Genomic DNA, 16,924 nt, shown 5'->3' with positions numbered 1-16,924 from the left:
TTGATGTTTCCTAATATGGGTCTTAGGTTTTTGCGGGAAGGAAATGAGATAAATAAAATATTGACTTATTGTTCAGTGATTTATTGTCCTAGAAAACTACTCCGTATACTGTTAACAGTGCTTTAATTGTAAGAATTTGGTAAAAGTTTTATATTACTACTATATGGTATTCTAGAATTTTATCCCATTTTCAGATATTTTATTTTGGCTTTCCCTAAAGCTTGGAATATTTATGTTTGAAACTAAAGAAAACATGGTTTGTTAATCTGCTACATATAATTTGAGTTAAGGCATTACATATTGAGATATATGTATAATATTTTGAGGGCCATACCTAGATTTTTGTGTATAGCCTCCATTTTTTAATAACAGTAACATCCTAAAGTCCCCTGGTAAATAAACTCAGATCCTAGAAGAGAGCTAAATCCCTAAGTAAATGGAAAAAAAATGCTTTGAGGGGAATAGCTATCATAAATCCCCATATATAGGGTACAAATAGATTCAGGTGAATAATACAGTAGTGCATAGCACAATCTTAGTTATTAAAAATTGCGACTGCAATCAGAGGTTAAATAATATTCAGTGTTTGTTGTTTAAGAAGAAATATAAGTCAGTAGCACATTTTAATAGACTGAACTCAAAAAATGGACAAGATGTAACTTCTGACATTTAGAGAGCTAAAGGATAATTTCCTAGAGAATGAATTTCTTGGGAGCATTTCATTCCCCAAGTGAGGCATTATCAGACGTGCGTACTTTATTAAGGTTTATTAAGCCATTCATGTTCAAAATATACTCGGATGTGAATAGATTTCGACTTAGTGTATGTTTTCTAAATTGGTATTAAACTGTTGGTTTTATTAGCATAGATTTATTCACTTATGTTCTGAATTTTTACTTGGCTATCCATAATTCCTTTTTTTATCCTCGCTTTTTTCCACATGGTACTTTTTAATTTCTTAAATACACAAATGTACTTTCTTAATTGTGTACATGATTTGTGTATTTAATTTCTTAAATACACAAATCATGAATCTGTTCAAAATAATTTGGAAATTACTTCTTCAGTTGCCAAGATCATCTTTCCTTTTGCTTTTCAGAGCACCCTATGGGAAGTCTGTAGATATGTGGTCAGTGGGCTGTATTCTTGGAGAGCTTAGTGACGGACAGCCTTTATTTCCTGGAGAAAGCGAAATTGACCAACTTTTTACTATTCAGAAGGTGCTAGGACCACTTCCATCTGAGCAGATGAAGCTCTTCTACAGTAATCCTCGCTTCCATGGGCTCCGGGTAAGAGGCTTTGCTAAAACCCAAAATAGAATCACTACAGCAGTATTTAAATCTTTGTTCATTACACAATGGAATGCTAAGCTATTCCTTTTCCCATTACAATGTTCATAATCCCCATTATAATATTTTATTTTTGAATCTTATATAGTATTTGTGAATTTTAAAAAGTGGTCTGATTTGAAAGTGGGAGCTGCTAATGTTTTTCCTAATTTGAAAATTTCGATTTTTTTTTCAGTGATTTCTAGTATATGCATTATTATATTCTAAACTTCGGTTGTCTCAGACTGTTTCTTTCTCCAAAAAGCATCCCCAAAAGATATAAAGGTGTATAAATGGCTGTTGCTTATTTGAACAAACATATTTGTAGTAATTTGAGGAAAACTATGAATATTTGCATTCTGCAGATTTAAAGGTGCTGTTCTAGCAGCTATTTCTTGTCTGTTGATGTGAAACATCAAATCTTCTTTTCAAACTAGCGTGTTGTCTTGGGAAGCCTTTTCTAGACTTGCTAATTTTGTACAAAACTTGTTTTCAGAGAATATACTAAAAAAAATCTTAAAATATAAACTTTCCCCAAATGAGAGACAATCAGCTTGCACAGGTATCTTAATTGGAGTGGCCAGTAATAGGCTGTTTTTTCCATCTACCCCAAAAGCTATTTCCATCTACCCCTGTTTGGGCCAACGTGCCAATTGGTGGCCATTGTGGGAACTATAAAATAAGCTCACCACCACTTCCTTTCTTACTCTTAAATGTATAATTCTCAAACCATGTTTTCTTGACATTTGCAAAGCACTTCGTTTCTTCCTCTTTCTGGACCTCAGTTCATTTCACTTTGAAGAACTCCCCTTCCCTCACATGAGTACCCAACACAGTATCCGCTCCTGAATGTGGAAGAAACAAGTGAACCGAAGTACATACAGTTTCCGGCTCATCTCCTTCCAGCTTTCTCTCTCTTCTGAATCTGAGTTACCCTTGACAGTTTCTCTCGTCTCCTTTTAATTTTTCTTTTTTTAAAGTGAAAATTAGCCAAATTACGATCATTAATTAGGATGCAAATAGTTCAACAGTTATTGAGCATTTGTCATACTAGATGCTGAAAATGTGACAATAGGATTCACCCTCAGTCTAGTAGAAAGGAAAATCTGTTCAGAAATAAAGTTAATCATAATTCACAATTTCCTGTTTTACTGACCTCAGCTCATACCTGTCTCCATTCCCCTCCCTCTCCAAACTCTCATCACACTTGCCTTTCTATATCTGTGACTTTCATAAACATTCCAGGGTTTTTCCAACTTCATGGATTTTGGACTTGCGGCTTAACCACTGACCCCTTCTCATTCTGGAAATCTCGGCTCCAAGAATGCCCCCTCTCTCTGACCCCCACCCCAACATACCATTCCTGCCTCCTTCCTGTGTTCTTCCATTGCACCCTTTTTTCCATCAAAGCACTGATACTGATCATAGTATGTAATTACTTTATATGTTTGCTTGTTAATTTTTAACTGCCTGATTCTCAGCCACTAGAATTTAAGCTCCCCAAGGACAGAAACCATATCTTTTATCACTGTATTTCCAGTCTCTAACACAGAGCCCAGCACATCTACTAGGGACTCAGTGAATATTCGAATGAGCACTTGAACCAGCCTGTGTTGTTCTCACTCAAGCTCGACTATGTTTCCCTTTTCTCCATCTCTAATGTTTTCACTCTTAGCACCTTGTACCTGAACTATTGACAACTGCTCTCAAACTGATCTTTCCAACTTTCTCTCTTTACTTCGGTCTTTTCACATTGACTTAAGTATGTGCTTCCATCAAACTGCACATTTAATTCTATTTTCATTGTGTTTAAAGCCCCTACAGGATCTCTGATTAAGTTTAAACTCTTTAGGGTAGCAGTAAGAGCCCCTTGCTCCGAGCCCCCCAACCTTGTCTCTTCTCTTGTCCCATCCCTTCCCCCTACTCTGCAGCCACATGGACCTTCTCACCATTTCCTTGACATGTTGCTTCTATAGTGCTGTATTTTCATTCCTATAATGCTCCCAGCCCTCACCCCACTTCCTAGACAGCTCTTTCTCTTCCCTCCCTCAGACTCATGTCACATGTCCTCCCTCCGAGAAGTCCTTCTAGACTCCTCCAAGGGAATTGATAGCTCCCCCTTCTGTGTTCCTATAGCTCTAGGGTCATCTCTCTTGCAGCACTCACTGCAGTCTCTTTTAAATAGCTGTTTGCAAAATATGTATCCTCACTGGACTAACAAATTCCGTGAGGAAATGAACTATCATGTTCAGCATTATATTTGCAGCACACCTAGAATAGCGCCCACTAGGTTTAATGGTATTAAATGATTGAGTATCTGACCTCAGGATTTTAACACTAACTGCTAGAACATCAAGCTTGGCCTGCTGGCTGCCTTGCTCTTTGCCTGGTTAAAGAGACTCTATGCTGGATTCGCTGGAGTGAGTGTAAACGGATCTGTAATGGTACCTGGCTACTTAATAACTTACAGATTAGCTGAAGAGTTAAAATTGTGCATGAAATGATTAAGAAACAGTACAGTTTATAATAAAGCATGGTATATAATAAAGTACCACATTCTTAACTACATTACTCTGTTGTCTAATACACCTCAGCATGGTTGAGACCATGAGAGTGTGAAACATTCTGGAAAGTTAGAAATCATATTTCTCTGGATTCACTAGAGAACCATTTGTGGAGGATTTGAAATTTGAAATGGATATTGAAGAATGAGTAGCTTTTGGGTTAGACAGGCCGCATGAAGGTTATCTTTTCCTCATTTGTCCTGTTTGATCACAGACCTCACTGTGCAGTATTATCTGTAAAATGCTAGAGAGCACACAATGCTACTGCTTATAAATATCCTTCTGAGAAACGGCTGTTTCCGACACTTTGGTTTTCATAGACCTTAATATTTTTACATTTTAGTCTGAATGTGTTTCTGGTGTTTTAACTAAATTAGCTTAATCTTTTTGGAGGTTTAACATCTTTTGATGAAAAGTCTTTCTTTATCATTTTTCTTGAGAATGCCTGCGACAGATAGTTAAGCACATAGGGCGTGTAACCTATAACTGCCGTGACACATGGCCTCACCAATAACCAATCCAGTGTCGTTTGCATTTTGATTCAGTTACGTAGAGATTAGAAAATAAGATGTTGCTCTAGTGGTGTGCATTATTTTCAAAAAGGAACAATTGCTGTCCCATAGTATAGGGCATAGATTCTGGAGTTAGACCACTGGGGTTCAGAACCTGGCTCCATATTTACTACTAAAACGACCTTAGGCAAGTTTCTTGTGTCTCTGTTTCTTCGCATATAAAATGATGATACAGAAGTTCTGCCTGATGGGGTTGTTGTGAAGATTAAATGCTACATCTCAGATGCCCAGACCAGGGCCTGACACATAGTAAGTGCTCAGTAAAGAGGCCACTCTCATTGTATGACACTGGCCAAAGAGATGAAGGAAGGGAGAAAAAAAAATCTACTGATCGGGATATACTTTAAACTTCTATTCTAGAGTTTTGGTAATTTGTTGAATTATCTAATATTAGAATGGTAGCTTTCATTCAAAAGCACATAAATTAATTTTTTTAAGTTAGGTGCTTGCTTAGTCATTTTTTATCATAATATTTCTAATACATTTTGACTTTCAGCATTAATTTTCTTATCAAGGAAATGTTACTTCTAAGGGGGAAAAAAAGGAAGGGGTATCTGGTAACCTAAGATAGGCCTCATAAGCAAAATATTCATTAAAATGTCTTAATATAGATAGAGTCTTTTATCACAGCATGACAAGTAGCTCTCTCTCTGGGCTGGTATTTAATGCTCTGACAACACCTGGATAAACCTCTGTTCCTCTTAGGAGCGGTGCCTAGGTTTGGAACGAGTGTAGCTTTTGTGCCACAGATTTGGGGGCAAATACTAGTTCTGCTTTTTAATTGTATGACTTGCCTTGGACTAGTTATTTGAACTTTCTAATTATCACCTTCCTCATCTTGAAATAAGAATAATTGCTAAAATGCGTCATATAGCATCACTTTCCCCAGAAATCAGTTTTAGGTTATTGCTTGTGTGTCTGTGTTAAGCTCGTGGTAGTCCTTCTACTGCCTCTGTCTGGGAGGTGCTGTCCTACTTTTATTGGTTCTCACATTTTTCTCATCTTTCAAAACCTAGTTCAAATATTATCTATGGATTCTTTCTTCTACAGCCACAAACCACCTTGGTCTCCTTTCTCTGAGCTTCAAGTAGAATTTATGGCTGCGCAATTCAGTACTGATTGCCTTTCCAGCCTGACTGTGAAGTGCTTGAGTTCAAGGTTTAGGTCTTACCCAGATTCTGTCTCCCCCACCATACCTGGCAGTGTGGTCTGAGGTCATAATCACTCCCTTAAATTCCTTGTTTGAATTTTACCACATAACTAGCCCTCCCATCCACTTATTTAGCAGTATAGGGATTTCAGTACTTTAAAATGCTCTTATGTTGGTGTAAAAAAAATAGATATTAAAAGCAAAGTAGCCCTCTCATTGGGAGGGGAGTTCATGGCATTGGGCCAATACTTCACCATCCACTTAGATATTGTGAAATGTGAAGTGGCAGAGGGAAGGACAGAGTATCTAAATAAACTTGACCTCTTCCCCTCATTTTATTTAAAAGTGCATTTGTTAATTTAGGAGCCTGTTTGCCTTCTGTTTCAACTTACATAAAGGAAGGAATTGAAAACAGATCATTAAAACAGTGTATTAAAAGTGATAATAGAATGTGTGTCTGAATTTACTATTTCTACTTCTGTGGACTTTCAGGTACTATCCTCTCTGCCCTTTTCTCTTTTCTTTTTAAATTCTCTAATTTTCAGGAGTAAATGATATGTTATTGTGAAAAAGACTTAAGGATTGTATAAGTGGACAAATTCTGTATAAGCCATATTATAATGGAATTATCTATATAAGCAGACAGCACTGTATAAAATATATAAATACAGTTTCAAATTTTTATGTTTTGGTTTGTTTTACATGCTTCAGTATTGTCTAGCTAGAGATTTAAGTATCATCTTTCACCTGTGACTTTTCCTGTTATTTAATACCCAGTTCTATCAATCCATACTTCAAATACATAGACACCAAAAATAATATCCATATAAAGTAAATTTGACTTTGATTGGCACCAGGACAATATCCATCTGCTACCTCCTCCAGAACTCAAGCTTATGCACACACGTAACCTTCTCCGCGTGCTAACACTCCTGTCATTTCGCTCTTACAGTTTCCAGCTGTCAACCATCCTCAGTCATTGGAGAGAAGATACCTTGGAATTTTAAACAGCATTTTACTTGACTTGATGAAGGTGGGACAAATTGATGTTGTCTGTATAAAATGTCTTCTGTTAATGGTAAATAACGGGGGACTATGTTAAAAGGCATGTCACTTATTTAAAATTGCAGCAGTACCTGGTAACATTCCATCTAGACAGGACCATGAGATACCTAAATTACATTCCTAAAATGGACAGGATAAATTAAATATAAATAATAAGAAATAATTAAATTTATTCAGCACTCAAGAGCTGCTCAGGCTTAAGGTATTAAAACAAATCTTAAAATGAATGTTGAAAGAAGAGATTCTAACATTTTTTGCATGATATTCAGAGCCTCCCATAAAATTATTTTTCCAGTGAACCTAATTCTGCTTTTTTCATAACTTGGCCTCTTCTCTCCCAGATGGATGGCTCATTCTGGCTCTTTATTTTTTAAATACAGATACTTGACAGTACTGCTTCTGCCATGCCTGAGTGTTCCTCCTGTTGCTAGTGCCCCTGTCCAGGAGGCCTTCCTGCTCTGGACTACTGAAAAACATTCTCGCAGTTGTTTATTCATGTTTTTCTTCCCCGAGTAGACAGTGAGTCAGCCCCTTGAGTGAGAACTTTTTTTTTCCTATTTCTCCAGCTTTCATTGCAGTCAGCCAGTGTATAAGCAAACAAGTGCTGATTTTTTGATAGTAAGTCTTTAAACAAACACTTGTTAATAGATCAGGTTTGTTTTATGCCTATTCAGACAATCATCAAAATCAGAGGAGGTTACACTGTGCACAGAGCCTTTAAAAGCGTACTTAGCACAGTCAGAAATTGCAGAGCAGTGCTCTCAGAACTCTGCTCTGCTTTAAACTATGTTAATCTGAGTTCCAAGGAACACTGCGTAAATAGGTGTGGGGTCAGACATGGGGGAGTGAGGTGTGGCCTTAGGAAAAGGCCACACAGCATAAAACCTTTTGTAGAGATTCACAATAATTATTAACATATAAAGGCATTCAGAAATTCAACCGCAAAGAAGCATTTCTGTCTCACTCAACATTTCCCAAATTGAATTAAATACAAAATACTTTAAAAAAAAAAAAACAATAAAACAACTCTACAGCACTACTATTCTTCTAAACACAGATTGCAAGATGCTATTTAAAAAAGAACCCTCAAGGCTCATTCAGATTAATTAGGCATAAATTATCCGTTAAATCAGTTGGGTTTTGTCAATCTCTTCTTTCACGCAATCAATATTTATCAGGGTCTTAATTATTTAGTAACTTTTAAAATGTAAATAGAATAAAGTAAAAGAACTGAATTAAATTGCAATTCCATGTTTTCTGCCTTCTGTCTTTTTTTAGTTAAAAATATTTGAACTTGTCAAATATTTGGTTGCAGAAAGAAATTTAACTTTGTGTGGTGAACACAAAATGCATATACATAGACGTATTATTGAATTGTACACTTGAAACCTTTGATTTTATTAACCAATGTCACCTCAATAATTTTAATAAAGAAAAATAATTGAACTTTTTTGTTCAGTCATTGCCAAATGTAATTACCAAGCATCGGTGTGATAGCTGGTAAAATCTAGCACAGATAAAAGTACAAAGAAAACCTGAATCTTTCTGCGTTCATATCAGTTTGAAAGTTAAACAGTCTAATTCCTATTCATTTAATATATTTACCCTCGAATTTCTTTAACATTAAAGAACAATTTCTATCAAAAATATATATTCATAAGGTATATAAATTCTGTGTATATCTCAGTTAATTTTTATAATGTAGGCGTATCTCTGTAACCCCAGCCAAATTGAGATATGAAAAATTATTAACACCCCAGAAGCCTCCTCATGACCCCCACCCAAACTCTACACCCCACTGTTCCCCAACTCCTGGAAACCATGATTCTGTCTTCTGTCACCAAAGATTAATATTGCCTTGTTATTATTGAATGTTAATATATAGAATTATTCCTTTTGTCTTTTAGTTATTTTTGAAAATGAATTTGAAAAATAACATGCCATTTATCCTTTCATGAAGAAATATATTCTCTATGCCATTTCCCTAAAGCAGATTTGATAATTTTATAAGTATGTAAGTATCTAAAAATGGCCATTTCATTCTGCATATGTTCACACGTCAGCCATTTTAGTTGGGATACAAGTCTTCAGAATTAATCCAAGCCCCTAATAACTTCAAGAATGGCCACAATAATTATATGGGTTCCCTTTTAATTAAAAAATAATAATAAATTTTTTTTCCCAAAAACACTGAATTTTGAAACTATTTACTTGGTAAGTTTTATGCTTTCCTTATAGTGACTTCATCCTTCCAAATAACTTGAAAATTAACAGCTGTATTCCTAAATATAAAAATATTTCTCTGCGTGTGCATTAATTTCTACTGTTGATAATCTTAAATTAAAATAGTACTTTAATGTTGCTAAATATTTGGCTTCTGAAAGATCACATGTACTTCTAACTTAAAATACTACTCAGAGGCCACTTTGCTTTGTTTCAACTAGTATCATACAGTTGAAACCATTTTGATGTCAATTGCTTTAACTGCCAGTGAGACCAAAATCATTTTTAAATGCCTCCACAGTTTTTGTTTTCTAATGAGGAAGAAGAAAGAGTTGAAGTAATTTTAGACGTTTGTCTGAGTCAACATAAATGTAACTACATTTGCATGTAAGCAGTAGGTTGGGTCTCTGGAATCTTCTGACCTAAAGTGAATATTTCCGTATACAATAGGATCAGAATTCAAATTTTCTGTGATGCTGGGTTGTAGGTGGTTGTCTAAAATTGAATTCTGGCTTATTGAACGGAAATCTAGGTTTACTCCCAGTGTTCAGCACTGGATCACAAGGAGATTAACTGTCAGCAAAACCAATGAAAGTGAGGTAGAGATGGATTTGGGAACGCTGGAATTTTACCCTTCGTCCTTTCTCTGAAGGAAAGTGCCTGTTACTCAAAGAGCCAAAGTTTAGTATGCTCTGTTGAGTTGTATTAGGTTATGTGGGACATGTTTCTTTATATATTTGTTTAACTTGTCAATAAAACCAATTAGTTTTAATAATGAGTCACCTTTTAAAACCTGGTCCAATTACTAGTAAGAAAAATATTATTAGAAGAAAAGATTTTAGTTTGTTAAAAATCTAATATGTGCAACATAAAAGGGTTACTACCTTATTGAATAAAGAGCACTCACAGATAAATACAAGTAGAAAAATAAGAAAAGGAATATAAGTAACCAATAAGTATAAAAATATTCAACCTTACTAAAGATATGAATTAAAACAGCTGGAGATACCATTTTTAAAATGTCTAATTTATAAGTACTAAAAAGAATGATAATGCCTATTGTTGATGAGGGTGCCAGGAAATTGGTAGAATCTGAGTTGCTGAGAGGAGTATCATTTGAGACAAACTTCCTAGGGGGTAATTTGGCAACACAGAAAATAATCTTTAAAATTTGCATACCTACTAGTTCTATCTCTAGGAGTCAGTCCTATGAAAGGGATCGTGGATATATGTAGAGATTTCAGTTGCTCATCACAGTGTTAATTATAATAGTGAAAACTGGCAGCCATCTAAATGTCCAACAGGAGATTGGTTAAATAGATCATGGTATACCCATACCACAAACTTTCTCCATAGTCATTAGAAAACATACGGTCAAGTTATTTGTTGCTGCAGCATTGTTCATAATAATAAAAGCTGGGAAATAACCAAATAACTGTTTATCATTAAGGAATTGGCTAAAAACAACCTAAGGTACATCCATGGAGTTGAAGGTCTTTACTGATACAGAATGATCTCTTAAGAGCTAATATCCAGTGGAAAGAAAACTAAGTGCAGACCATTGTGTGTATGCTACTATTTGGGTAAAATAAAAGGAGCAGATAGAGGTATGTATGGAGTATCTATGGAAGGATGCACTAGAAACTGATAACATGGCTGCCTCTAGAGAGGAGGACAGGGGAAAGGTAAAGAATGTATATTTTTTCATGTGAATATATACCTTTCCAAAAAATATTTAGAATGTTGAAATTATGTTATAAAAATGTTTTTGATTAGTTAGTGAAAAGTGCAGGATACAAAACTTAAGTGTATAATATGAGCCAGATTTTATAAAAGAAAATGTGTATATATGATATTCAAAAACGGGCTGGGCAAGAACATCCCCAGAAGACAACAATGGCAAGATTATGGGTGATTTAGATAGTCCTTGAAAAAAAAGGTGTGGGTTTTTTTTTTGTTTTTTTTTAGACCAAACTATATTTGCTAAATGTTCTGCAATGACCATGCATTTCTTTTATAAGAAAAGGAAATAAAGTTTTTTATTACAGTTAAATTTTGATTTGATTTTATAATGTTCTTTCCAATCCTAACTTTATTTCCTAAGAATTTACTGAAGTTGGATCCGGCTGACAGATATTTAACAGAACAGTGTTTGAATCACCCAACATTTCAAACGCAGAGACTTTTGGATCGCTCGCCTTCAAGGTCAGCAAAAAGAAAACCTTACCATGTGGAAAGCAGCACTTTATCTAATAGGTAAATATTCCCTTTTAAGGAAGTACAGATGCAGTGCTGGTCTCACAAGTAGGTGGAGGAGGTGGCTGCTTAAATGATGCAATTAGAGAAAAGAAGGAAAGCCCTCTTTATTCAAAAATATCTTCCTTATGCTTATTACATGATTCAGAACCGCAGTTTCAGAGTTGTGTGGGTCTTAAAGACTCTCTTATCTTTAACAAGTATATCGAAACCTATGCATTCTCTGGGAAAGGTAGCATGGGTTAGCAACTAAGGGGGGTGCTAGCCTCATGAGCTAGAAGATTCTATGTAGATTGGACCCGGAGCGATGCCTGCGGGAAGAAGGGTTGGTGAGGGCAAGGGGATTTCTGGAGGGAGGAAGAGGATACCAAACCCGGGTTGGTGGGAAGGCACTTAGGACAATCTTTGCAACCAAACCAAGTAGGTCTGGCTGTATAAATGGGTGTTGTGTTTTTGTTGCTCTTGTCTTTTAATTATTGAGTTGAGAAGTTATTTTTTCATAAGAATAAGAATACGGAAATAGTCAAGTCAATTTGGAAGAGTGAATAAAATTGGTGCTTTTTAAAATAGAATTTTTCAGCATAATCCTTAAAAAATCTCTATTTCCTAGGGCGGGGCAGGGAGACCCATAAGGGATTGGACCGTGCAGTCAGGTTTTGTCTCCAGAACTGCCTTTCTCTGATTCTGCTGGCTGTATTTCCAGGAGGGCAGTGTGCTTGTCACAGGCTCCTTGTCTTCTTTACTCTCCCAAGAAGCTTAGTCTTGTCACTTAGACTGTGGGAGTCAGGAAGTAGTTTCTCTCATCTACTATTAAAAGAGAAATAGAAAATAGTAATTCTTAATATGAAGCTTTTTTAATATAAATTTTCTCCCATTTTCCCCAATTTTCTCTCCATGTAGAACAGTTCTTAATTTAATGGCGTTTTGAAAGTTCAATACCTGGTACTTTTTAGGTCTGCGAGTATATTCATAAATTGGCAATAACCATTTATCCTATGTTTTCTCTGCTTAACTGCGATCATTAAGCAGATTGATTTTACAGTTGTTTACTCTCTTCAAAATGATTAGTTTCGTGTGTCTCCCCCCCCCCCCACCACCTTATAAACCATTCTTACCTGTTGTTTTTCAAGGAGGCCTAGGAGCAGATTGAAATTATTATTAACCAAGCTCGTGTTCACTTTGTTGTCTGTTTGCACGAGATCTTACACTACGTCAAGGAATAGTATTCATCATTTGGTTGTTCTTTTGCATTTAGGAGGCTCACGTTATGCCTGTCTTACCTGAGATCACTCTCAGTTTAGGTGCCTTTGTCTCCCTGTTGCTGTAGTTGTCACTTGACTTGTACAGTTTACATTTGCAGAGAACAAGGATTCCAAAGATATAAAGTTCAGCAGACCAACTTTTGATTCGTGCTACAGTGATTAGTGGTATAACCCATACTATGAAATGGGGCCGATGTATTCTTCCTCTCGTGACTCTCTTGAGCAAGGTCCCCAGTGGGGATCCGAGACTCTCCTTGGGAACCTTTTTTAAATCTGTGAAGAAAGATGTGTGTGCTCAGGAGAATGTGCTTTACTTGGGTCTTTCAGGAGTCCTCCCAAATCCCTTTTTGAAGCAGATGAGAACAGAAATAAAAATCGCTGAAAGAATTAGTTTTTAGGTCTTGACACTATATTAAATATATTAAAGAAAAAGCCCTAAATGGTTTATCTAGGAATGATCTTAGCTCAGTTTATATATATCTGGAAACGTCTTTTTCTCCACACTTGCCTGAGGTACATATTTCCTCCATGGGTGCCCTTCTTATTGGAGACAGTAATTCTCCACAGACTATGGCTTCTTTGGACTTCCCAGCACCACTGTGGAGATGTTCGTGACACCTTATATTGGCTACTAATCACACACTCTCCCGCCTAGTCCCTGAGACACACTCAAACACCCTGTTTTCTGTCATCTAAGCTCACATCTCAGTAGGAAAGGCAGTGGTTTCTCGTGATACTTAGCCCCTGTGTGAGTCTCCGCCAGACTCTTCGGAGGTTCTCCTCAGTTTGGACGCGCTGCGAGGGTGCTTCAGCCTGCCCTTCAACGCCCTCTCACCACACTGAGAAGTGTTTCTAAGAGTTTCAAAAACTCTAGCAACCATCTTCACTCTCCTCTATCCTTTTCTGGCCCTCTTTGGAGCTTCAGCATTTCACAAGATCTGCACGTGTTATCTCTGCTATTATTCTTTCTAGGCCTAGAGGAGAAAAGGGAGGAAATAGGATTACGAGAGCCCAGGGGAGCCAGGCAGGAGGAGCCACCCCCAGGGATCTGTGATATGGAGGAACACAGCTATGATCTGAGTCAGAGAGCAGATGCCAGGAGGGACAGAGAAGACAGCCCCTTGCAGTGCTCAGACCAGCTGTGAGTTAGGCAGCAAGGGAGCCTGGGTGACACAGTTCCTGGGACCCAGGATGGGGCAGAGAGGAGTGGAGAATGGATTGGGGGTTGGGCAAATGGGAAGAACCAACATACTTAATTGTATGTATTTATGGGTGAGACTCTTTGTCTACCACTTTTGGGGTCTTGAAAGTTGCTAAGATATTTTAGTTACCGAGATGTAAGTTGACAAATGAGTCTAATGGCGAAAAACTTGCCTTTAGGATTTGGGGACTGTTCCACACTGACCTGGGGATAGACTCTGTTGGCATCATTTAACAGAAAGTGAAACTCGCCTTTCATTGTAATTTCTTTCTGGGACTGGGATCTGCCATTTAGTTAACTTGTATTTAAGCAACCTTATTTAATGCTGCAATTCTTGTGACCCAACTGCAAGAGATTTTAGTAAGTGCCATTTAGGAGGCGGGGCCTTCTGCACTACTACAGGCTTGCTTGATATCAGATACTTTTTAACACTCTGAAAGACAGGAGGAGAGGAAAAGGGGGCTTTTGATGCCTGAGCCAAGTGAATTCTCAGGGAAACCAGGAAGGAATAGTTTCACAGATTATCATTCTACGGGGGAAAAAAGTGACTTTTCTTCCATTTAGTGTGTGATGGGAACAAAAATCTCCCAAATCAAACCATCTTTAGCAGTAACAATATTTGCAACAAAATTTTCTGAATGTATAGTAAAAAGGGAATTCTTTTTCATTTTAAAAATGTTCTCACCTATCGCAGACTACAATTTGATCCTTTAAATAATTACAGTAGAACAAAATGACCCTACTGTGATGTCAGTTTCAGCTTTCAAGTACAGGACAAGGTTTTCCTCTGCATCTATATTTTGTGTTTTAAACCAAGTAGAAAAGGAAGCTTTAAAGAAGGCCTTAGTCATTTTGGAGTAATGGCATGTGAAATAGAGAATAGGATAAATTGTGCCTTTTGGAGGGAAATAAACTCTTTAGATCCCTGTGATCGAGTTAGAGACGCATTCCCATTGAGGGTACAAGAAGCATCTGATGTACCCCGAGTGCCGCCACTTCTCTAAAACATGAACACCGATCATCATGTTTTCCAGCAAACTTCAGCAGGCAGTTTACATTTCTTTTTAGAGTGTCATTTTCTTTTATTGAGTACATTGCTAGAATTCTCATCCTTTGACGTTACAGGCTAGAGACAAAAGAGACGCTGATGTCTGTGTGTATATGCTGTGAGTATATATCGCTGAGGCAGGCTGTGAGTTTGACAAATAAAAAGGAACTTCAAGGAACACTGTGACCTTCAAGTCTAAATGTTGCCTTCTGACATTTGAGCAGACAAAAGAGTCATAAAGAGTTTGTCTATAGCTCAACTGTCTTCTGTAACAAGCACTCATGTGAGCACCAACATAGCAAAAGCATGTTTTCCCAGATTATCGGTTAGAAACTCTATTGGCAGCCAGTTAGCTGAGCTTTTAAAGATGCCCAAATCATTTCATTAGGACCAGTGCTTTGCTGCAGAGACTTGATCTAAGGAACTTACTTCTTATGGTTACTTGTCATTTGTCGACACAAGTTTGAGAGAGTTGATGTTTCTAGTCTTTGAGGTGTTGGAGGTACTTGTTCTTTTATGATACATTTGTATGTCTGCTACTGAGGAAAACTGATCTACCTTTTTTGTTTTTAACATAGAAACCAAGCCAGCAAAAGTACTGCTTTGCAGTCTCACCACAGATCTAACAGCAAGGACATCCAGAACCTAAGTGTGGGTCTGCCCCGGGCCGACGAAGGCCTTCCTGCCAATGAAAGCTTCCTCAATGGAAACCTCGCTGGAGCCACTCTTAGTCCCATGCACACCAAAACCTACCAAGCGAGCAGCCAGCCTGGGTCTACCAGCAAAGACCTTACCAACAACAACATACCACACCTTCTCAGCCCAAAAGAAGCCAAGTCAAAGACAGAGTTTGATTTCAACATTGACCCAAAGCCTTCAGAAGGCCCGGGCACAAAGTACCTCAAGTCGAGCAGCAGATCACAGCAGAATCGGCACTCATTCATGGAAAGCTCTCAGAGCAAAGCTGGCACACTGCAGCCCAGTGAGAAGCAGAGTCGGCACAGCTACATCGACACCATTCCCCAGTCCTCTAGGAGTCCTTCCTACCGGACCAAGGCCAAAAGCCACGGGGCGTTGAGTGATTCCAAGTCTGTGAGCAACCTTTCCGAAGCCAGGGCCCAAATCGCAGAGTCCAATACCAGTAGGTACTTCCCATCTAGCTGCTTGGACTTGAACTCTCCCACCAGCCCAACCCCCACCAGGCACAGCGACACGAGAACTTTGCTCAGCCCCTCGGGGAGAAACAACCGAAGTGAGGGCACTCTCGACTCTCGCCGAACCACAGCCAGGCATTCAAAAACGATGGAGGAGTTGAAGCTGCCCGAGCATATGGACAACAGCCATTCCCATTCGCTGTCTGCACCTCATGAATCCTTTTCTTACGGGCTGGGCTACACCAGCCCCTTCTCCTCTCAGCAGCGTCCACATAGGCATTCCATGTATGTGACCCGGGACAAAGTGAGAGCCAAAGGCTTGGACGGAAGCTTGAGCGTAGGGCAAGGGATGGCGGCCAGAGCCAACAGCCTGCAGCTCTTATCACCTCAGGTACAGCTGAGGGCCTTGACTGGATCCGTTGGCTCACCATGGGAAGGTGGTGCAGGGCTCAATAGGGTCAGTCTGCAATTTTACCTACTGTAGGAGGTTATTCTTTCTTGATAGGATGCATTTAGGGAAACAGTACTTAAAGGACTGATGTGTTAAAGAGATAATTAAGCCAATGGTCGAATACTCAGAACTCAGAAAGCTTGTTTTTAGAAATGTGTTTCCTTTCTTAAATGTTCCTTTCTGGCATATTTTGTTGAGAGAATCCTATTTTGATTTATCATAGAATTCATCGGCTCTATGGGTTAGTTTTAATTTTCTCAAAATTCAGTGTAAATTTATGGGGATTTTTCTTGTAATCTCTAACTACATTTGCTTAAGCCAAACCCTTTGCTAAGACCTTACTCAATATCTTAAACGAACCGAATGGTTTTAAATTTATCTAGAACTATATATAAATTTAACTTCAGACCAGGATAAATGTTAATTTTTAGTCTTTTGGATTGTTTTTCAATCTCAAGGCAATGTTTTTAGCATAATACTTCCTCCATGTCATTGATCTTCAGGCTCTAGAACTGACACTAACCTGTTTAAAAGAAGCAGCATTCTTACAACAGAACATGCTTTTTAAAATTATATTTCTGTGACATGAAACATTTACCTGCAACAAAGAAAAGGTGGAAAAAAGCGAATGTCAGAAGGAGAACCGAGTT

The 16,924-nt window shown here is 37.8% G+C and overlaps 1 protein-coding gene across 7 annotated transcripts in view; it reads left to right on the top strand.

The window, feature by feature from the left end:
- The window catches only part of CDKL5 (cyclin dependent kinase like 5), a 146,938-nt gene that overhangs the window by 108,559 nt on the left and 21,455 nt on the right, over nucleotides 1-16,924 (top strand). For 4 of the 7 annotated variants that reach the window (XM_025046616.1, XM_025046614.1, XM_025046615.1 and 1 more), the window contains exons 9-12: nucleotides 1,100-1,289; nucleotides 6,567-6,647; nucleotides 11,007-11,158; nucleotides 15,248-16,280. In XM_025046616.1, coding sequence (XP_024902384.1) covers nucleotides 1,100-1,289; nucleotides 6,567-6,647; nucleotides 11,007-11,158; nucleotides 15,248-16,280 — 1,456 coding nt within the window. The remainder of the gene's footprint in view (nucleotides 1-1,099; nucleotides 1,290-6,566; nucleotides 6,648-11,006; nucleotides 11,159-15,247; nucleotides 16,281-16,924) is intronic. The other 3 variants (XM_006911629.3, XM_015589165.2, XM_015589164.2) reach the window with 1 other exon arrangement.

Source organism: Pteropus alecto, unplaced genomic scaffold, assembly GCF_000325575.1.
Source record: "Pteropus alecto unplaced genomic scaffold, ASM32557v1 scaffold23, whole genome shotgun sequence".
In the NCBI taxonomy this organism is placed as follows: Eukaryota; Metazoa; Chordata; class Mammalia; order Chiroptera; family Pteropodidae; genus Pteropus; species Pteropus alecto.
Note: the sequence above shows the minus strand (reverse complement) of the source record. Positions and strands in the feature narration are given on the sequence as shown.